Source organism: Dryobates pubescens, chromosome 37 (assembly GCF_014839835.1).
Source record: "Dryobates pubescens isolate bDryPub1 chromosome 37, bDryPub1.pri, whole genome shotgun sequence".
Taxonomy (NCBI): Eukaryota; Metazoa; Chordata; class Aves; order Piciformes; family Picidae; genus Dryobates; species Dryobates pubescens.
Window position 1 is genome coordinate 3,957,832 of NC_071648.1, and position 23,376 is coordinate 3,981,207.

The window sequence follows — 23,376 nt, forward strand, 5'->3', positions numbered from 1 at the left end:
GACAGTAAAATAAGGTATAGATTACACTCTTCTCCACAGCACCACTGCTGAAAATCTTCAAGTCTATGTTTTAGACACTTAAAGCAGAGGATTCTGGGCATGCAGAGAGTCTTCTGAACAACAGAGAAAACAAACAGAAACTCATGTTGCATTAACAAGTATGAGGCATCCCATACACTGAAGCTAAAGCTTTAGCATGGCCTCTCTTGAATCATATCACAGAATCATAGAATTGTCAGGGTTGGAAGGGACCCCAAGGATCATCCAGTCCCAACCCCCTGCCATGGGCAGGGACAACTCACTCTAGAGCAGGCTGCACACAGCCACATCCAGCCTGGCCTTAAAAACCCCCAGGGATGAGGCTTCCACAACCTCCCTGGGCAACCTCTTCCAGTGTCTCACCAGCCTCATGGGGAAGAACTTCTTCCTAACACCCAGTCTAAATTTCCCCTCCTCTAGCTTGGATCCATCCCCCCCAGTCCTATTGCTCCCTGACATCCTATGAAGTCCCTCCCCAGCTTTTCTGCAGCCCCTCTTCAGACACCAGAAGGCCACAATAAGGTCTCCCTGGAGCCTTCTCTTCTCCCTTGGGAAGGACTGAAGGACACCTCTCAAACCCCACCTGGAAATACTTGTCATAAGAGAATAAAGAATTCTTTCAGCTTTCTCTAAAGCCAGCAGAGAAATCAGTTTAATTTTTACCTAATGCAAAGTAGTTGGTTTGATTCTGTTACCATTACAACTGAATACAGCTTCACTCTGTTGTGTATACCTCACACACATCCCACAGCAGCTCAAAGTTCTGTGGCTCTCCAAAGGCTTCAGAGTACTCACGAAGGGCATTTCACGCCAGCCTGCTCTGCTCTATGACAGCACAGGCTACAGGCTGCAGCAGGGGAGGTTTAGGCTGGAGGTTAGGAGGTAGTTTTACACAGAGAGAGTGACTGCCCATTGGAATGGGCTGCCCAAAGAGGTGGTGGAGTCACCATCACTGGAGGTGTTTAGGAGAAGACTTGATAGGGTGCTTGGTGCCATGGGTTAGTTGATTAGGTGGTGCTGGATGATAGGTTGGACACGATGATCTTGAAGGTCTCTTCCAACCTGGTTTATTCTATTCTACATGCCAGACAATTTATAGCAAACTCCTGCCTACCTTTAGGACAAATGTCAGTGCAGGGCTTGCACATCTTAATGCCATTTTCTTCAACTTCCATCTTGGAGCTGGGACACGCACGGACACACGAGCTGGAATCCACCACAAAGTTATCTGAGGAGAGAGAAAACAAAAGAGATTGGCAGGAGGTGACCCACTGGACTCAACAGCCCTGGGACATAGGCTTGGGGATGTTGTGTCAGCCCATAATCACTAATTACCTCAGCACTGCCACGCTGGCATTAACAATTAATGCTCAGTGTTTTGTGAAGCAAACAAGCGAGCAAACGAGGCACGGTTTCAGAGGCTTCAGAAAAGCCAGGGATTGTCAGGCCTGATCTCCTCTCCTCCCCTAATTTCCTTGTGTGACTGTTTGCAGCAAGGAAGAAAAAAAACAAAAGCTACACTAATTTGAGGTTAAGTAAAACAAGATGCTCTGCCCTGCCTCTTTCAATCACACACAGGCACGTACACCTGGGATCACACGCTGCAAAGGACAAGTTTTCCCTTGTAAAACAACTGCCAAGGGCAACACTGACTGATCTTGCCTAATTGAAGGACTTGATTTTGTCAAAGCAAGAGAAAAAAATAACAAAATAAACCACACACACACAAAAGAAGAAACAAGGTTCAATGAAGTGAAGGGCAACGAGGCTGGGGAGAGGCCTCGAGCACAAGCCCTACGAGGAGAGGCTGAGGGAGCTGGGGTTGCTTAGCCTGGAGAAGAGGAGGCTCAGGGGAGACCTCATTGCTCTCTACAACTACCTGAAGGGGGATTGTAGCCAGGAAGGAGTTGGTCTCTTCTCCCAGGCAACCAGCACCAGAACAAGAGGACACAGTCTCAAGCTGCACCAGGGGAGATTTAGGCTGGAGGTGAGGACAAAGTTCTTCACTGAGTCATTCGCCATTGGGATGTGCTGCCCAGGGAGGTGGTGGAGTCCCCATCCCTGGAGGTGTTCAAGAGGGGATTGGATGTGGCACTTGGTGCCATGGTCTAGTCATGAGGTCTGTGGTGACAGGTTGGACTTGATGATCTTTGAGATCTCTTCCAACCTTGGTGATACTGTGAGACTGTGAAGTGTTTGGACAAAGAGTCATATTGGGAAGAGAGGCAGGGAGGCAGTGGGGAAGGGGGGAAGGGAGGAAGGGAGGAAGGGAGGCAGTGGGGAAGGAGAGAAGGGGGGAAGGGAGGAAGGGAGGGAGGGAGGAAGGGAGGAAGGGAGGGAGGGAGGAATGAATGACTAAATGAATAAATCAACATACACCTCACTTCAAAAACCCTACCCCTCTTTTAGAGACAGGATTAAGCCTTGAGGTTCCAGACTTGGCTCTTGGTTTGGGTTGCACTATCATTCCATTTATTCCAGACTAGCCATCCTTCTGGGATAAAATGATGAGTGCACCAGAGAACGACAGGGAGAGAAGAATATTTCCCCCCTTAGTTTTCTTTCCAACTAAAGCATTACTATCAAAGCCTATGTAAGTGATGAGCCTCTAATTCTTCCTGTGGCTTGTCATCATCTGTCTGGCATCTCAGAAGCATGTGGGCTTTACATGTGTTGCATTATTCTTTTATTTTTAACTCCCTCCTCCCCTCTAATTTTAGTCTGGAGTTTTAAGACTGTATTGTTGTCAGCCCTGCAGTTTTGTTTTGCCCCTCACTGGGCCAAGATTGCCCAGAAAATGAGGTTCAACAAGGAGAAGTGCAGAGTCCTGCACCTGGGAAGGAAGAATAACCTGCAGCAGTACAGGTTGGGAGGGGATCTGCTGGAGAGAAGCCCTCTGGAGCGCTGGTGGACAACAAGTTCTGCATGGGACAGCAATGTGCCCTGGTCGCCAAGAAGGCCAATGGGATCCTGGGGTGCATTGAGAGGAGTGTGTCCAGCAGAGCCAGGGAGGTTCTCCTCCCCCTCTACTCTGCCCTGGTCTGGCCCCACCTGGAATACTGAATACAGTTCTGGGCTGCCCAGTTCAGGGGAGACAGGGATCTGCTGAAAGGAGTCCAAGGGAGGGCTACAAGGATGATGAAAGGACTGGAGCATTGCCTGGTGAGGAGAGGCTGAGAGCCCTGGGGCTGTTTAGTCTGGAGAGGAGAGGACTGAGAGGGGATCTGATCAATGTCTATCAATAGCTGAGGGGTGGGGGTCAGGAAGGAAGGGACAGGGACAGCCTCTGCTCACTTGTGCACTGTGATAGGACAAGGGGCAATGCATATAATCTACAGCACAGGAGGATTCACCTCAACATGAGGAGGAACTTCTTCACTGTAAGGGTCATAGAGCACTGGAAGAGGCTGCCCAGAGAGGTTGTGGAGTCTCCTTCTCTGGAGCCTTTCCAGCCCTGTCTGGATGTGTTCCTGTGTGACCTGTGCTGGATTCTGTGGACCTGCTCTGGCAAAGGGGTTGGACTCAATGATCTCCAGAGGTCAGTGCCTGTATGAGAGAATCCTGTCTTGAGCATGTTGATCACCTGGGGATGTGCTGATGCCATTAAGAACTGAGGAGAGTCCCAACAAAGATAAGATCATCCTGAAGGACCCTTTTTGATGTGTCAACTCTGCTCACCCAAACAGCAGCTGCCCAGGGTGTGCTGGACAGTGGATAGCAAAGATGGGCAGGGGCCACCTGTGAGCACACAGGAAAGACCCCCTGGAATGTGACAAGGGTGTGGGTCAGGAGGAGGTGTGATGAATGAGCCAGGACCATAATAGCCCTGGGCTGTGCCAGCTTGTTGTGGGAAACATCACCAGGGATATCTCAGTCTGGAGGCAGCAGCCCACATCGTCTCTCCCCCCTCAACCTGCACCAAGGAAGGACCACGGGGTGGTAACTATCTCTCCTGCTCTCTCTTTCTGCATTCTCTCTCTCCATTTCTTTCTCTCTCTGTTTTGTTTGCTCCATCCTCTCTCTCTTTAGTAAATAGCCTCATCAAGATCTATGACCTCATTTGTGTCTTAATTTCACTCAGGGGAACGTTCAACAAGAGCTGCCTCTCCTTCCCAGCTCCTACAACGAGACACTGCAGCTCATGGCCAAGTTACTACAGGTTGCAAGTGCTTGTGGAGCTGCTGGAGGTGCTGCACTGTGCTCTCCTTGCCTCACTGTCTGGTGAGGCTCCTGAAATGCAGCTCCAGCGTTCCACCAGGGCAGGGAAAGGCAGCTGGCACAGCACTCACGTGGGCACTTCTTGACGCAGAAAGCCCCATAGGTGTACTTGGCGTTGTGGTTGTGCTCCAGCTGGAAGGTGGTAGGGTTGTACACGAAGGTCTGGGGACACTGCGTGACGCAGGCGCCGCTGTCGTTGAAATTCATGCAGGCCTGCGAGACAAGGCAGAAAGGAACGCTCAGGTCAACCAGACAGCTGCTCTGCTGTGCTCTGGGGCAGGGGGGGATGCTGGCTGTGAGACCCCCAGCGCTGGGCTTCTCTCAAGCAGTGCTGCTGAGGGGTGGGGGTGCGCCCAGCACTCTGCAGCCCTGGGGGTGCTGCCCTGGCACCACCTACCCGAGGACATGTGGAGAAGCAGGAGGGGGCAGGGGGCTGGAGGAAACCACACAGTCCCTACTGCTCTGCTAAGCCCCACACCTCAGCAGGCAGCAGGGGAAGTGGTGGCAGCCACATGGCACAGCCCTGTGTCCCCAGTGCTCCATTCAGCTCTCCATGGTGCTGCCTGAGACCAGGAGACAAAGCACATGGCACAGCCCTGTGTCCCCAACGCTCCATTCAGCTCTCCATGGTGCTGCCTGAGACCAGGAGACAAAGCACATGGCACAGCCCTGTGTCCCCAACGCTCCATTCAGCTCTCCATGGCGCTGCCTGAGACCAGGAGACAAAGCACATGGCACAGCCCTGTGTCCCCAATGCTCCATTGAGCTCTCCATGGCACTGCCTGAGACCAGGAGACAAAGCACATGGCACAGCCCTGCGTCCCCAGTGCTCCATTGAGCTCTCCATGGCACTGCCTGAGACCAGGAGACAAAGCACATGGCACAGCCCTGCGTCCCCAGTGCTCCATTGAGCTCTCCATGGCACTGCCTGAGACCAGGAGACAAAGCACATGGCACAGCCCTGTGTCCCCAATGCTCCATTCAGCTCTCCTTGGCACTGCCTGAGACCAGGAGACAAAGCACATGGCACAGCCCTGTGTCCCCAACGCTCCATTCAGCTCTCCTTGGAGCTGCCTGTGACCAGGAGACAAAGCACATGGCACAGCCCTGTGTCCCCAACGCTCCATTCAGCTCTCCTTGGAGCTGCCTGTGACCAGGAGACAAAGCACATGGCACAGCCCTGCGTCCCCAACGCTCCATTCAGCTCTCCTTGGAGCTGCCTGTGACCAGGAGACAAAGCACATGGCACAGCCCTGTGTCCCCAGTGCTCCATTCAGCTCTCCTTGGCACTGCCTGAGACCAGGAGACAAAGCACATGGCACAGCCTGGCTGGGTGATGCTTACAGCCTAGAGAACACCACATGGCAGAGATCTGCTTGGTGATGCCCATGGCCTAGAGAACACCACATGGCACAGCCCTGCTTGGTGCTGCCCATGGCCTAGAGAACACCACGTGGCACAGCTCTGCTTGGTGCTGCCCATGGCCTAGAGAACACCACATGGCACAGCCCTGCTTGGTGCTGCCCATGGCCTAGAGAACACCACATGGCACAGCTCTGCTTGGTGCTGCCTATGGCATAGAGAACACCACGTGGCACAGCTCTGCTTGGTGCTGCCTGTTTTGGTTTTGGTTTGGCTTTTGTTTTGCTTTGTTTATGTGTTTGCTGGGGGTTCCGGGGGTTTTGTTTGTTGTTTTCATTTGGGTGTGGGTTTTGGTTTGGTTTGGTTTCTTTCCTGTCCTTTTCTTTCCCAGTACAGTCTGCTTTGTTCAAACTTGCCTCCAGAGCAAGGAATGTGATGCATAGTTTTTTAACCTTCCTCCTGGCACCTTAGATATAGAATAGAATAGAATAGAATAGAATAGAATAGAATAGAATAGAATAGAATAGACCAGGTTGGAAGAGACCTTCAAGATCATCGCATCCAACCTATCATCCAACACCACCTAATCAACTAACCCATGGCACCAAGCACCCTATCAAGTCTCCTCCTGAACACCTCCAATGATGGTGACTCCACCACCTCCCCAGGCAGCCCATTCCAATGGGCAATCACTCTCTCTGTGTAGAACTTCCTCCTAACATCCAGTCTGAACCTCCCCTGGTGCAGCCTGAGATTGTGTCCTCTTGTTCTGGTGCTGCTTGCCTGGGAGAAAAGACCAACCCCCACCTGGCTACAACCTCCCTTCAGGTAGTTGTAGACAGCAATAAGGTCACCCCTGAGCCTCCTCTTCTCCAGGCTAAGCAACGCCAGCTCCCTCAGCCTCTCCTCACAGGGCTGTGTTCCAAACCCTCCCCAGCTTTGTTGCCCTTCTCTGGAGACCTTCCAGCAAGTCAACCTCCTTCCTAAACTGAAGGGCCCAGAACTGGACACAGGACTCAAGGTGTGGCCTAAGCAGTGCAGTGTACAGGGGCACAACGACCTCCCTGCTCCTGCTGGCCACACTGTTCCTGATCCAGGCCAGGATGCCATTGACCCTCTTGGCTGCCTGGGCACACTGCAGGCTCATGTTCAGCCTACCATCGACCAGCACCCGCAGGTCCCTCTCTGCCTGGCTGCTCTCAGCCACTCTGACCCCAGCCTGTAGCTCTGCCTGGGGTTGCTGTGGCCAATGTGTAGAACCTGGCACTTGGATGTGTTCAATCTCCTGCCCTGGGACTCTGCCCATCTGTCCAGCATCTTGGCACACAGATCATCTGCAAAAAGGGGCTGACTGAATGCCCCCTTAGCTTGAAGCACGGCTGGCTGATGCAGCCCTTCGGACAAAAACATAGCACCACTGTAATTTGCTTCTTAAGCATTGTCACTGCTTGCGATCAGCTCTCTCACAGCTCCATAGGACATTCTGAAGCCGCCAGGGGCCAACAGCTCTTTATCGTCGTTTAAACGAATGCTAATGACTCTTGCAGAGGTCCGGGCTTCTGATATCTTACAGCAGGAGCCCATCCTCCAGCTGAAAACTGAAGTTCCCAATTAGAAAGTGAGAGGGATCAGAGCTTCTTTTTGAGCTGGCACAGGAGGAGGTCATTCCCCCAAGTGGCAAGTTTAACAAGGTCACTTGCTCCGCGCACTGGGAAAAGAAAAGAGGACTTTGGATCACTTAGCATTCATGTTCAGCCACCCAAGGCTGCCAGAGGACAGGGCCCCGACAAACGCAGAGGCAAGCGTGTGGATAAGGAAAGGTAACGCTATGCAGAGAAAATAATTGACCATGCAAGATGGGTAATTAGGAATAGAAAAGCCCCACCGATTTTGACGGTCCTTATCACCACGTACCACGGCTGGCTCATGACAAACCGGTGGAGTAATATTCACAGTGTCAGTGTCAAATAAACATGAAAGCTGCAGCCTGGCTTGGACCTCTCTAGCAGCGCCAGCACTCAGTGCTGCTGGTTTCTGCTTCCCCCCAACACGTCCTTCAGAAGTCAGGCTGCTTTAGAAGTTTTAGCCCAGGGAGGAATCCTTCTGGTCCTTCTCTAGGTTGTAAAAACCACAGCTGGGTTTGAATCTTCAAAGAGTCAACAATCACACCGACGAGCGTGTTATGTCCCTGTCCCCTCCCCTCCTGGGCTGGCACTGAGAGCATCACACAGAACCACACAGAAACATTTGGGGTAGAGAAGACCTCAGCATCACCAAGTCCAGCCCAGAACCCTACTCTGCAAGGATCACCCCAAAACCAGAGCCCCAAGCACCACATCCAAACCACCTTCAAACACATCCAGCCTTGGGAACTCCACCACCTCCCTGGGCAGCACATTCCAAGCCCTGACCACTCTTGATGGGGAAAAATTCTTCCTGCTGTCCAGTCTGAAGCTGCCCTGCTGCAGCTTGAGGCTCTTCCCTCTTGTTCTATGGCTAATGACCTGTGAGAAGAGACCAGCACCAAGCTCTCCACAACCTCCTTTCAGCCTTGAGGTCTCCCCTCAGCCTCCTCTTCTTCAAACTAAGCAGCCCCAGCTCCTTCAGTCTCTCTTCAAAAGACAGCAAGATTCCTTTGTTCTACTGCTTTTACTAACAGTCCTTATTTCCATTCAGATCAGGACCAGCAGGACTGAGGGAGGTCTCTTGTCCTGTCAGAAGAAGTCAGATGGAAGGGTCTAATGGTATAACCAAAAGGACTCTTCTGCTGATAATGACAAACAGGCAGTTCCAGGATGAGGACACTGTCCTCTGAGGACACTGTCCTACAGAGATTCATAGATTCATAGAATGGGTTAGGTTGGAAGGGACCTTAAAGCTCATCCAGTTCCAACCCCCTGCCATGGGCAGGGACACCTTCCACTAGCCCAGGTCTTGCTCAAGGCCTCATCCAGTGCGGCCAGCAGGAGCAGGGAAGTCATTGTGCCCCTGGACTCTGCCTTGGTTAGGCCACACCTTGAATCCTGTGTCCAGTTTTGGGCCTCTCAGTTTAAGAGGCACATTGAGAGACTTGAAGGTGTCCAGAGAAGGGCAACGAGGCTGGGGAGAGGCCTTGAGCACAGCCCTGTGAGGAGAGGCTGAGGGAGCTGGGGTTGTTTAGCCTGGAGAAGAGAAGGCTCAGGGGAGACCTCATTGCTCTCTGCAACTACCTGAAAGGTGGTTGTAGCCAGGAAGGGGTTGGTCTCTTCTCCCAGGCAGCCAGCACCAGAACAAGAGGACACAGTCTCAAGCTGTACCTGGGGAGGTTTAGGCTGGAGGTGAGGAGAAAGTTCTTCCCTGAGAGAGTCATTTGTCATTGGGATGTGCTGCCCAGGGAGGTGGTGGAGTCCCCATCCCTGGAGGTGTTCAAGAGGGGATTGGAAGTGGCACTTGGTGCCATGGTTTAGTCATGAGGTCTGTGGTGACAGGTTGGGCTTGATGATCTTTGAGGTCTCTTCCAACCTTGGTGATACTGTGATCCCTCCAGGGAGGGGGTATCCAGTGCCTCCCTAGGCAACCTGTTCCAGTGTCTCCCCACCCTCACTGTAATGAATTTCTTCCTGTTCTCCAGGCTAAATCTACTCTCCTCAAGCTTTACTCCATTCCCTCTTGTTCTGTCACAACAAGCCCTTGTAAAAAGCCCTTTGCTTTGATGATCCTTGAGCTCCCTTCCAACCCTGACAGTTCTATGATTCTCTGATGATTCTGTTCCTGCTTTCAGAACTGAATATGCACATGATTTTCTGGCAGCATATGGAGGAGGGTGGATCAAATTTATCTGGAAATACTGAAGCCATATTTACAACAGGCTGCTGTTGCAAGCTGCCCTAATATGCTAAAGGATTTGCAATGCTTCATAAAATGTGCTTTTATTCATTAATAAATACTGATTTTGTTTGTTTCCTCAGCACATTTTTCACCCCTGCTGTTGACTTAAGAGGTGCTCTGTCACACACATGCCAATCCTCTGGTGAGGGCTGAGCAAGGAAAGCACACCAGTGCTCTTTGGAGAGATGGTACTTCTCAGGAAAAGCTCATCTGCAACACTGGGGAACTTGTCATTTATGATTCTAGTGCTCTGGAGACGTTTGGAATCGCTTCAGTAATCCAGGCAAACTCCCAGCATTTGGTGCTAAATCAGCCTCAGGAGAGGCTGAGGGAGCTGGGGTTGTTTAGCCTGGAGAAGAGGAGGCTCAGGGGTGACCTCATTGCTCTCTACAACTACCTGAAGGGAGGCTGTAGACAGGCAGAGGTTGGTCTCTTCTCCCAGGCAACCAGCATCAGAACAAGAGGACACAGTCTCAAGCTGCACCAGGGGAGTCTGTGCCTACACTGGAGATGCTCCAGCCTCTGATTCCTGTGACCCTTCTCTGCAGTTCCAAGGCCTTCTTATTCTTAAAGATCATATATTCCAACTACCTGCCATGGGCAGGGACACCTCCCAGCAGCTCAGGTTCTCAAGGCCTCATCCAACCTGGCCTTGAACACCTCCAGGGAGGGAGCATCCACAGCCTCCCTAGGCAACCTGTTCCATCCATCTTCCCTAAGAAGTATACCCACTAAAAAAAAAACCCTGCATTTAAATCAAGTCTGGCAGTAATAGGGAACACCTTTTACAGAGAAGGCAAATTGTGTTCTTGACTTTTAAACACAAAGCAGGCAGCAGCAATAAAAGCCATGCTCCAATGTAATGATAAAATCCCTAACGCCTCTGAAAGTTCATTTCAGAAAAGCAAAAGATAAAACCCAGAGATATTAGCATATCAATACCTCCCAATCTGTTAATGGGCAATATTAGGTAGATAAGGAATGTTAATATGATGTGGAAAACCACTAAACACTGCATTTTGCAGTCTAAACCTGGCAGCCAGCACGCAGCACATTAAGAACGACGAAGTGCCTGAGAGAGTCCAGCACAGAGCCACAGAAATGATGAAGGCAGTGGAACATCTTCCTCATGGGGAGAGCCTGAGGGAGCTGAGGGCTCTGGAGCTTGCAGAGGAGGAGCCTGAGAGGTGACCTCAGTGCTGTTGATAAAGATTGAGCAAGTGCCCAGAGGCTGGAGCCAGGCTCTGCTGGGGGATGCCCAATGCCAGCACCAGGGGCAGTGGTGGAAGCTGAGGCAGAGGAAGTGCCATGGAAACAGGAGGAAGAATTGTTTCCCTGTGAGGGTGACAGAGGCCTGGAGCAGGCTGCCCAGGGGGGTTGTGGAGTCTCCCTCTCTGGAGATACTCAAAGCCCTCCTGGACGTGTTCCTGTGTGAGCTGCTCTAGGTGATGCTGCTCTGGCAGGGGGGTTGGACTGGCTGAGCTTTGGAGGTCCCTTCCAGCCCCTAACGTTGTGTGAAAATAGAGAATGTCGTGGATTCACGCCCTGAGAGTCTGCAGTGTGCCTGCAGGGGGAGCGAGGGGGTCTCACACGTACGAAGCAGTCGGTGTCCTTGGGTCCGGAGCAGCCTCCAGCGCACTCGCGGTGGCAGCAGTCGCTGACGTAGGGCCCATAGCAGCGGCCGTCGCACTGCTCCGCGCACACGGTCTTCGTCACTGCGAGGGGCGGCAGAAAAGCAGCACGTCAGAGTCACAGCTGAGCAGAGAGCCCTTCGACTGCACCCCGAGGCAAACAACCGCCTGAAAACCCCCCTCCTCCAGCCTAAGGGCTCTTTAGGAACAGTTATGTTGCTCGAGGAGGACTGCAGAGGGAGGCTTCTCAAGGTGTTTGCTCCTCCCCTTGGGAATTAGTGGGAATATTGTTTCCAGAGCATAAGGGTTTTTAATAAACATCTGATGGAAGGATATGGGAAAAAACCAAACTCCACAAAGTAACAGAAGAGCTGCCCAGTTCCATGTGCATCCCCCCAGGAAGGACGGCAACACTGAGCAGCTGACTGCGGTTCAGTGAGGCCAGCATTCTCACAGGCAAATGCTGCCCTTGATGGCAACCCCTTTGGCACACAGGCAGTGAGAGAACAGAATAGTACAGAGCCTGCAGGTCGGAATGCATTTGGAAACACCACCTACCTTACAGTGGTACCACACTACTGCACACTACACACAACAGCCCCATGCAGAGCTACAGGCTGGGGTCAGAGTGGCTGAGAGCTGCCAAACAGAGAGGGACCTGGGGGTGCTGATTGACAGCCGCCTAAACATGAGCCAGCAGTGTGCCCAGGTGGCCAAGAAGGCCAATGGCATCCTGGCCTGTATTAGGAATAGTGTGGCCAGCAGGAGCAGGGAGGTCATTGTGCCCCTGGACTCTGCATTGGTTAGGCTGCACCTTGAGTCCTGAGTCCAGTTCTGGGCCCCTCAGTTTAAAAAGGACATTGAGAGACTTGAAGGTGTCCAGAGAAGGGCAACAAGGCTGGGGAGAGGCCTTGAGCACAGCCCTGGGAGGAGAGGCTGAGGGAGCTGGGGTTGCTTAGCCTGGAGAGGAGGAGGCTCAGGGGAGATCTCATTGCTCTCTACAACTACCTGAAGGGAGGTTGTAGCCAGGAAGGGGTTGGTCTCTTCTCCCAGGCACCCAGCACCAGAACAAGAGGACACAGTCTCAGGCTGCACCAGGGGAAGTTTAGGCTGGAGGTGAGGAGAAAGTTCCTCACTGAGAGAGTTGTTAGCCACTGGGATGTGCTGCCCAGGGAGGTGGTGGAGTCCCCATCCCTGGAGGCGTTCAAGAGGGGATTGGATGTGGCACTTGGTGCCATGGTCTAGTCATGAGGTCTGTGGTGACAGGTTGGACTCGATGATCTTTGAGGTCTCTTCCAACCTTGGTGATACTGTGAGACTGTACCTTGGGACTTAGTTCTGTGCAAAGAATGGTCAACAAGCAGAGCATCCTCCTCCCCTCGCTAGTCCACAGCTTCTATCTTTACTTTTGGAAAAACACAGGAGTTTCATCCACAGGCCTGCACCAGCCTCTGCCTACAGAATGCCAGGAAGCTGTGCTGTCAGCTGTGTCTTGATAAAAGCAGGGATGTTACCCTTCTGTAATTAACCTTTACCATTTGTTTTGTTAAAAGCATTTAATTGCTTCTCCGTGGAAAACGCTTTACAGGAAGCCAGGGGATGCAAAATTCCATCCACCTTTCTGCTCTGCTCTGCTCTGCCATTTAATGTATTTGGTAACTCCTCTGTTAAGTGCTTTCCAGCCCAAATCCCCTCCACTGTTTGCCAGGAAAACCTCAGGTTGCACCAGAGCTTCTTGATGTGCAGCATATTTATTGAGGACATAAAAATGTAAATAACTAAAGAGGAGTCATCATTTATAATCTGCAGAAGAAAGTGATGCACTTGGAGAGCAATTGCATCTTGCTGCTACCAGAGGCAAGCTCCCTGTGGTGCCTTATGCTCTCTCATTTAAGAAATGAGGGAAATTTCTGTCAATGCCCTTGCTGCCAACTCTGCCAGAGAAGCAGGATCTGTTTGTTTAAGCAACAGCACTAATAGATATTAGGGCAGAGGTATCACTCAGGGGCCTATGGGAACCAAAACACCTATGTCAGATTCTGCTGCCACCACACCACCAGCTCACAGGGACAAAGGCTCAGCTCAAGGAAAGGAATGAAGGCCTCATTTAGCCAGCGACTCTATGTTGTCTTCTGCCAGTTCAGAAGCTGGTCCAAAGTGCCTTGATCTGCACTGGACCAGGTGCTCTGCCCTCTGAACTCAAAGGGATACTGAGCTCAGGCTTATCCTGACATGATGAAGGACTCTGTTTTACTAGAGGGTCCCCTTGACCATCTGTGGAGCACAGGGCATTTATACCAGCCTGCCCCACGACCCAAATCCTCTGCCTTTACCTGTGTCACTCCTCAAAGATCTGCCCCCCAGGCCAAGAGGGCACTATCCAAACACTCTGCCTCCCTGTTACACAGAGCATTCACGACTGTGCTTACCTCTCCTTTTAAAATGACCTCTCCTCTGCCACCCCTTGCTGCCTCTCTGCCTGGCACTATGGCTGCCAGTGCAGGGCAGCCCCTGAGGACCTACACTGGACCACTTCTCATGGCTGCAGGCTCCCCACTGAGCAGGCTCAGGATGCCCTTCTAGAAGGTTCTGCAAGCAGAGGGTGCTGTGCCCAGCTTCTCCTCACCAGCCCACCCATCACAGCCTGAAAGGTCACAGCACACCAGCAGCATTTTGTGCCTTTTTTTTCCTGGTGGTTGGCTGGTTGGGTTTTCACTTGCACCAGCAGCAGCAAGCCAAGGAGCCAAATTTCAAGGGGAGACATCCAACACTGCCACACAGGAGGAGAGGATGTGACACCATGGGTGCTCAGTGTCAGGATACTATAGAAAACATTCCTCACAGCAATCTAATAGTTTGCTTAAACCTGGAAAAGTTTGGTCTAAAGCACCTCTGTCTAGATAATTATTGCAATTAGCTCATTTAGAATTCATTATTAGCTCGTTTAGAATTCATTTACCTCAGTGCTGCCTGCAGGTCAGGATATCTGCCATGACCATATAATCATTACTTCCCAAGGAGGAGGACTCCTGGCACACTCTGCAACAGGCAAAGATGCCCAGACTCTGCAGCATGTCCCATCCCATCACCTGTAAAAGGCACTGGGAACCCTCCACTGCTGCCTCCCTGAAAGCAAGCCCTGAGCAGGTGAATCCCCTGCCTGGAGGGGAGGAGGGAACTGCATCTCCTGTGCCTGGTGTTTGTGACCACCATCCCCACTGACTGTTTAGGCAAAGCAGGATCTCCTCCTTGCCTCAGGAGGTACTGCTTCCAGTGAGCCAAGCTATGTGCTGGCAGGATTACAGACCTCTCTCAAGCTGAGCTGCAGGTAATAGTGCTTCCCTAGGCTGCATAGCTCACACAGCAGTGGGGCCCAGCTCACACAGCAGCTATCTATTTCAGCAATTTACTGACACCTTTCCAGCAGTTATCCCTCTCTGAGTCTAGGACAAAACCCTCTCAGTTATTCATTCTTCTCCACAGCCCCACTCTAAGGCTCATGAAATGTATAAAGGTACAGGTGCTGTCTGCAAAAAAAACCAAACCCAAGCCCTCACTTTTGAAGAGGACACAACATGCCACAGGATATTTCCTCTTTTTTTCAGGGGGAAAAGAAAAAGCCCCAGCAGCCCCTGCAGCAGGGCTGGCCTGCAGGAGCATGGCCCTGTTGTCAGCACACTACTCAGTGCAAAGCCTAATTCTGTTTGTGGTTAGGTCTCAGCTTCATGAGGGCCTTCAGCACACTCTTCAGGGTAGGCAGCATAGGGAGTTTTCCTGGAGCTATACAGTGGTGTAGTGGTTTGAGCCTTAGCTGGGAGTTAAGAGCTCAGATGGGGGCAAGGCTGAGTATCTCTCCCCTGCTCCCCCCTCCTCCCCCCTCCCAACAGAGTGGAAAAAAAAGGGAAGGAACAAATCCACCAAGCAGTAATTTGGAGTTGGCTTGGAAGTAGAGAGGTCAAGAGTTTTCTTTAAACAATAGATATATATAACAATAACAGGAAAGGCTCACAAGGGCAAGGAACAAGGATTGATGGGGGGGGGGGGGGAAAGGAATACAAAACCAGTCTCTCTCTGAAGAGGCACAGAGGCAGCAAGAAGAAATAGAATAGAATAGAATAGAATAGAATAGAATAGAATAGAATAGAATAGAATAGAATAGAATAGAATAGAATAGAATAGACCAAACCAGACCAGGTTGGGGATCAGGCCCAACCACATGGCAGAGGAACAGGAAGGCAGCTGCAGTAGCTCTCACCCAAAAAGGCAGGAGCTAGAAAGAGAGCTACTGGCTGCAGTGTCCTCCCTTTTATACCCTAGCTGGGCAGGGAGTGGGGAGTGGAACAGACTCAGTTTCCCAGGGGAAAACGCCCTGCAGGGAGGGCAAAGCACCTGCAAGCCCTCCCCACTTTGTTATCAGGATGGGTGTTAACCCACCACAAGTGGCTTGCAAGCTCTGCAATTACAGCAAAGGTTTCTCTCTGTTCTACCCTAACTCTTTGTTTTGCAAGAGTAACTGCCAGCATTGCACTGCAGGAAAAGGCCACCAGCATACTGTAGTTATCTTCTGCTTTGTTGTGTGCTGTGTGCTGCCAGTGAGGATCCAGCTCTGAGGAGGACCTCTTCAGTGGCACCACTCACCAAGACAGAAAAAGAGCTTAGTGGGGCTCTGGATGTTTTTAAGGACTCATACTCAAGAGAGTTTGCACTGAAGGCTTTTCCCCAAAGCAAACCACAGTGCAGTACTATCTATTGGTTGGAGTCCTGAAATAATCAGATTGTTCAGATTCCAATAAACATAACTCAACAATGGAGCTTCCTGCTTATCATCTTCACTTGGGAAGCCAGAATGAAACCAGCATAGCTTCAATGCCTTCAAACAACAGAAGCTTTTGCTCCCCAAACATTCATACAAAGGCAGCTCATTGATTTTATAGCTGTGACTCAAGACTTATTTGATTCCCATGATATCAAACTCTGTGCTCAGGCTCATGAATACTGGTGGGTGGCTCCTAGAGGAGACACATGGCTCAAGATGGTGCCGAGAAGAGAGTGGGGACAGATGGTAGGGAACTGGGCAGCAGCTGGGAACAGGCAGCATCAACTGAGATCAATGCTGATGCAAGCTGGAAGGTGTCCAGAGAAGGGCCACGAGGATGAGCAGAGGGCTGGAGCTGCTCTGCTATGGAGACAGGCTGAGAGGGTTGGGGTTGTTCAGTCTGGAGAAGAGAAGGCTCCAAGAAGACCTAATTGATGACCTTCTTGTGGCCTTCCAGTATCTGAAGGGGGCTACAGGAAAGCTGGGGAGGGACTTTTGAGGGTGTCAGGGAGTGATAGGACTGGGGGGTATGGAGCAAAACTAGGAGTGGGTAGATTGAGATTGGATGTCAGGAAGAAGTTCTTCCCTATGAGGGTGGTGAGACACTGGCAGAGGTTGCCCAGGGAGGTGGTGGAAGCCTCATCCCTGGAGGTTTTTCAGGCCAGGCTGGATGTGGCTGTGAGCAAGCTTCTCTAGTGTGAGGTGTCCCTGGCCCATGGCAGGAGGGTTGGAACTGGCTGATCCTTCCAGCCCCCAACATTCTATGATTCTGTGAGCTTCCAAAATGGTTCCTGTGGGTTTTAAAGGGGGTTGCATTCTATTGAGTGAGTGCCCAGTGCTCAGGAAAACACTCTTCCTAAAGCAGTTCCACATTAGCCTTTTCTGACACAGAAACAAAGGCTACATCTATCTTTTACATTTCCAATCCTCCTGTTTACTGATTTTTTCATTGCAAAAGGCTAATGGATTGTTAAATGTGTAAAACTGTACCCTGAAATGACATCTTCTCTACCTCCTAGTATAACAAGGTGTCTTAAGTTCCCTATTAACTGCCTTCCTCAGTGTGTAAATTTTCCTGTCACATGCAGGCAGACATTAGGACAGAGTTAGATGCAGGTGGTGCTGCAGACAGAGTCAGAAGCACAGAGAGACATTGCTGGAAGGCAACATAGGAAGGAGCTGGGTGGATGATATTCATGCAACAAAACAAAAGGATTTGGAGTTTTTGCTGTGTGCAATTTGAAGTGGAAGCCATGGATTAAGATATTTCAATTCATTTTTTTTTTTTTGTATCCTTTCCCAGGAAAATAATTTAAATCTTATCTTGGGAGGGGGCCCATTAGAATTTTTTGCTTCAGTGACTCCTTACAAAAAACCCCACACCACCACCAAAACAACCCCCTCCCCCATGAAATGATTAAAATGCAGCCATGCCTCTGGCTTGTTTCTAGGGACAAACCAGTTTGACACTGGGATCACAGTCTCACAGTATCACTAAGGTTGGAAGAGACCTCAAAGATCATCAAGCCCAACCTGTCACCACAGACCTCATGACCAGACCATGGCACCAAGTGCCACATCCAATCCCCTCTTGAACACCTCCAGGGATGGGGACTCCACCACCTCCCTGGGCAGCACATCCCAATGGTGAACGACTCGCTCGAATGTAGTCCTGCATGTGACACTGGTGCATCCCCAAGGTGACAAGGTTAAGGTTAGTGATACCAACCAGCCTGTCTCTGGCCTGGATCAGGAACAGTGTGGCCAGCAGGAGCAGGGAGGTCATTCTGCCCCGGGACACTGCACTGGTTAGGCCACACCTTGAGTCCTGTGTCCAGTTCTGGGCCCCTCAGTTTAGGAAGGAGGTTGACTTGCTGGAAGGTGTCCAGAGAAGGGCAACAAAGTTGGTGAGGGGTTTGGAACACAGCCCTGTGAGGAGAGGCTGAGGGAGCTGGGGTTGCTTAGCCTGGAGAAGAGGAGGCTCAGGGGAGACCTTATTGCTCTCTACAACTCCCTGAAGGGAGGTTGTAGCCAGGTGGGGGTTGGTCTCTTCTCCCAGGCAGCCAGAACAAGAGGACACAGTCTCAAGCTGCACCAGGGGAGGTTTAGGCTGGAGGTTAGGAAGAAATTCTTCATAGAGAGATTGCCCATTGGAATGGGCTGCCTGGGGAGGTGGTGGAGTCACCATCATTGGAGGTGTTCAGGAGGAGACTTGATGGGGTGCTTGGTGCCATGGGTTAGTTGTTTAGGTGGTGTTGGATGATAGGTTGGACACGATCTTGAAGGTCTCTTCCAACCTGGTTTATTCTATTCCTATTCTATTCTATTCTATTCTATTCTATTCTATTCTATTCTATTCTATTCTATTCTATTCTATTCTATTCTATTCTATTCTATTCTATTCTATCCTATCCTGTTCTATTCTATCCTATCCTGTTCTATTCTATTCTATCCTATCCTATCCTGTTCTGTTGTTCTATTCTATTCTATTCTATTCTATTCTATTCTATTCTATTCTATTCTACCCTATTCTATTCTATTCTATCCTGTTCTATTCTATTCTATGCTATTCTATTTCTATCCTATCCTATCCTATCCTATCCTATCCTATCCTATCCTATCCTATCCTATCCTATCCTATCCTATTCTATTCCAAGAACAGCCCTTAGGAGTCTGAGAGCCAGGCCTGCTTTTTAAAATCAGAGATGAAGGCAGGAAAAGCACCACTTGCAGTTCCATGCTTGGAGTCTCTACTCATTTGCTTTCCTTCCAGCAGTTTTCAAAGAAACCAAAGCACATTTTGAGCAAGTGCAAAGAAGAAATGCCAACTGCCAGCCTAATAGGCAGACTCTGCCTTAAATCCTGCTGTTTACCCCCAAGGTGCAGGGAGGTCAGGGAGGCAAAGAAGAAATACACAACAGAAAATTAACTTCTGTCCCTGACAATCAGAGGGTGCAGAGCATGCTTGAAGGGAAAAGGCTGTGGAGTAGCTATTTCAAATCTGAGCTGTGATCAGTGTATCTCCCTGTACATGACACACTGGAGCTGTTTGAAGGGGGAGCTTTAGCCCAGTTCCTGACTGCAAAGGCTGAAAGTGAAATAAATTACCATTGGATACAAAAGGAGAATGATGCTAAGGTCTATGGAATTCATTGGCTTGCTAATGGGATATAGAGCAGAGGCACAAACAGTTCTTGCTCTCTTTTCTTCTGTCATTTTGCTTGCAACTTCTCTCTCTCTCTCCAGCCTGGGCAGCCTGCTCCAGGGCTCTGTCACCCTCACTGCAAAGAAGTTTCTCCTCATGTTGAGCTGAAACCTTCTCTCTTCAAGTTTGTCTCCACTGGTCCTTGTGTTATTACTGTGCACCACCTAAAAGAGCTTGGCCCCCTCCACTTGACCCCCAGCCCTCAGCTATTGAGAGGCATTGATCAGATCCCCTCTCAGCCTTCTCTTCTCCAGACTCAACAGTCCCAGGGCTCTCAGTCTCTCTTCACAGGGGAGATGCTCAAGTCCCCTAAGCATCCTCCTGGCTCTTCCTTGGACTCTCTCCAGCAGGTCTCTGTCTCTCTTGACCTGGGGAGCCCCAAACTGGACACAGGATTGCAGCTGTGGTCTCAGCAGGGCAGAGCAGAGGGGGAGCAGAACCTCCCCAGCCCTGCTGGCCACACTTCTCTTGCTGCACCCCAGGATCCCCTTGGCTCTCTGCCCCCCATTGCTGTCCCCTGCAGAACTTGCTGTCCATCAGCACTCCAAGGTCTTTCTCCATGGTGCTGCTCTCCAGCAAGGCATTCCCTAACCTGTCCTGGGGCCTGCTGTTGTTCCTCCCCAGATGCAGGACCCTGCACTTGTCCTTACTGACCTCCCTGAGGTTTGCCTGCAGCCAGCTCTCAGCCTGCCCAGCTCTACTTGGATGGCAGCACAACCTGGCAGGTGTCAGCCACCCCCCAGCTCTGTATCATCAGGAACTTGCTGAGGGTGCACTCAATGCCCTCAGCCAGGTCATTGATAATGATATTGAGCAAAACTGGGCCCAGGACAGATCCCTGGGGAGCACCACCAACTACAGGCCTCCAAGTTGACTCTGCCACCCTAAGGCCTCAGCCAGGAACACACTGTCCTTGTGCCATCTATCTGCCAGGGCTTTGCAGTGTTCTTGGGTAGGCTAACCACAGAAGGTCTGAACAGGTCTGTACTCACAGAGCAGTGGGTCACCCAGGATCTTACAGAGCTTTAATAGACAAACAGGTGTCTCATTAAGGCAGAGAAACAACCAGCAGTAGTTAACTCTAGCCTAACCATGATATACAGTAATTTGGTCAGTATGGGTTTAAGTTCCTTTAGCTACTTCAGCACATAACCTTGATGTAAGGAGGCTTTCTGAGCATTGACTTCCTCAAGGCTTTCAGAAAGACTGCCAGCAAAGGCAGAAGCTGTACTGGCTTGGTTCAGATGAAGCAGAACCTGCTTAGCTTCACTCTGCTGGGTTTGTCACACAGTTATTCCTATGACTTTTTTAATCACACCCACAGATACAATCCAATATGAAACAGCAACACAAGGACATGTTAACTTTAGTGAGCTGCAGCTGCCATCAGCAACACCAGCTGATGCTCCTGAAGGAAAAGCAGTGCCTGGCAGGGTGGCAGAGCCTCTGCAGATGCACAGCTCCATCCCCCCCTCCTTGCTTTGCCACGGACACCAGGTCAGCTTGAATTTCCTGCTCGTGCTCACTGGTAACATGTTCATGTGAAGCTGTGTCTGCCATTTCTAATTTCCTCTTATCTCTTGCTCCAAGTAGTCACAAAAAAAGAAGAAGGGAAAAAAAGGGCCCAGCTGCACTGTTCCAAATATTTCCAGCACAGAACAAGGTAGGTGACACTGGCTATCAGCAGCTGAGAGACTTAGCTGGTGTGCTCGCCTGATAGCGCTTCATTTGTCACAATCCCTGCTTCCTATCTACGACTCAGCCAAGGAGAGAGGCAGAAGCCCAGGCAGGGCTCTCTGGGGGAGATAGCAGCCACCATTTCATTTCCTAGGAAGAGTGATTCCAGCAAACTCAACCAATTTCCAGCCTCCTCGATTTCAGAGGAAGGCTCAGCAAAGGATAGCTCTATTCCCACAAGGCGAGGACAGGGAAAAGCTTGGAGGAAAAGACAGCTCTCAGTTCTCTCCTCTCTTCTATTTGCTAATATTGTGACTGCACTTGCAGCTCTCTAATGCCTGTCTGAAGGAGCTGAGAGCACACAAGGAAGAAGCTCTCTCCATATAGTTATTTTTATTCATTTTAATGCTCTTTAAATTCAAGAGGATAGAGAGACATTGTGAACAACCCTTCGCTTCCTACCTTCTTCACAAAACAACCATTCTTCTCTCTTTCCCTGCAGCTCAAAGACACTCTGGGGTGATTCCAAGGAGATAACTAATATTCCCAGGCTCCCACTGAAATGAACAGGAGTGCTCTGGCATTAGGGACTTTGTGGTGTGAGGCCACAGTTAAAGATCTCCAAATCTGCCCTGTGGCTTCTCCTGTTCCTGCAGTGTTCATTGCAGGGGATTCCAAAACAAGCAGCAATACCCTCAGGAGCCCTGCTCTGTGTTGCCATCAAGAAGTGAGGAGAAAATTCAAGTTAGCTTAAGCACTGTTAAAGAGCACAAGGGAGGGAAGAAAACCACAAAGTCACAGGGGTGGGAAAAGAGCAGAGCAGATCAGCTGGGGGGGGGGGGGGAGGGGGAAGGGATTTCAAATAGCTTTTATTTTAACCCAGAAGTTATAATAGCTCTTCACAATTAAAAACCAAACAAACCAACCAACCAAAACACACACTAAAAAACCATCCCAAACCCAAACCAACCAAACAAAACCCCAGGATCCCTTTCCCTCCAGTCCTTTGTCTCCCAGGTTCTTGCATACTTACAGGTCTGGCAGTGATTCTCCGTGGGTCCCCAGCATCGGCCTGTGCAGGACTTATGGCAACGGCCACCTGCAGGAGAGACAGGAAGGGAGGCAGATCAGAAATGTGGATTCACAGTCTCACAGTATCACCAAGGTGGAACAATGGAACAGGTTGCTTAGGGAGGTGGTTGAGGCCCTGCCACTGAAGATATTCAAGGTAGGCTGGAGAGGGCTGTGGGCAACCTGATCTAGTTGGGAATATCCATGCAGAGGGGTTGGATTGGATGACCTTTGGAGGTCCCTTTCTGGCCCAGCCCATTCTGTGATTCTATGAAAAGAGAGTGCTGGTGCCTGGCTAGCAGTGTGCCTGCAGGACATCACAGAGCTGAGCCATTCCCCAGGGGCAGTGAGGCCAGGCCAGCCTTGCTCTCACTCCCCTTTCAAAGGCACCGCTCCTGCCCCAGCACTGTTCCGTTGGTAGCGTTCCGCAGTAATTACCACACTGGATGCCAGCTCCCTCGTTAAAGCCACCAGCTCCTTTGCTGCAGTCATGTTCATTTAAAGCAATTAGACTTGGGAAGTGCTGCTGCTGACATCACCAGCACATAATCTGCTGTCACACTGCCATCTGCTTATTCAGATCACAAAAGTACTACAACTCCATAATGCAGACCGGTTCTGGCGGGCAGGGAGGGGGCTCCATCTGGCATGAATAATGTAACTTTAATCACTAATAACGATTATTATGATTATTAAGAGACTACTGGAACCCTGTGCAGAAAGCAGACATGCCTGCATTGGCTTGCAGGAATGGAAGTGTAGAAAGAAGGAGAGGCAAATGGTGAACCAGAGGGAGGATTTTGACAGAGGAGGCTTCATAAGGTACAGCTGAATAAAACTGGTCCCCAGGAAGTGGGTTCTACATACCAGCTACCCTTGACCAGCAGAAGAAGTGAGAAGGGGAAAGGGTCCTGGGTGTGCACTCAGATAACTTTTTGCCTGTTTGCATTGCTTAGTCCTCATCTGAGCTGGAGCATCACTGCTGGGGGTAGCTTGAATACATAGAATACATAGAATAAACCAGGTTGGAAGAGACCTTCAAGATCATCGTGTCCAACCCATCAACCAATCCAACACCACCTAAACAACTAACCCATGGCACCAAGCACCCCATCAAGTCTCCTCCTGAACACCTCCAATGATGGCAACAGAGAGAGACAACAGAGCTTCCTGCTGCATGACTGTTTTGTGTCCAACCCTTGCAGTCAAATCTCAGGCTTCTCTGTGTTAAGGGGTCTGGAGCATGCTAAGAAATCCAGAAGTCTTGCAGGTAGATGCAGTACAATGCACTGCACAGGGATAGAGAGAGACTGTTTGCAAAGGCCTGCAGGGATAGGACCAAGGGCAATGGCTTCAAAGTAGAGCAGAGCAGATGTAGATTGGATGTGAGGAACAAGTTCTGCACTAGAAGGTGGTGGAACACTGGCACAGGTTGCCCAGGGAGGTGGTTGAGGTTCCATCTCTGGAGATCTTCAAGGTGAGGCTGGAGA

General features: G+C 50.5%; 1 protein-coding gene across 1 annotated transcript in view; it reads right to left on the reverse strand.

The window, feature by feature from the left end:
- Positions 1–23,376, reverse strand: part of ERBB4 (erb-b2 receptor tyrosine kinase 4) — a 747,707-nt gene that overhangs the window by 187,572 nt on the left and 536,759 nt on the right. Inside the window, exons 5-8 of the mRNA XM_054177007.1 lie at positions 21,849–21,914; positions 11,083–11,201; positions 4,329–4,470; positions 1,154–1,267 (exon numbers count right to left, since the gene is read on the reverse strand). Coding sequence (XP_054032982.1) covers positions 1,154–1,267; positions 4,329–4,470; positions 11,083–11,201; positions 21,849–21,914 — 441 coding nt within the window. The remainder of the gene's footprint in view (positions 1–1,153; positions 1,268–4,328; positions 4,471–11,082; positions 11,202–21,848; positions 21,915–23,376) is intronic.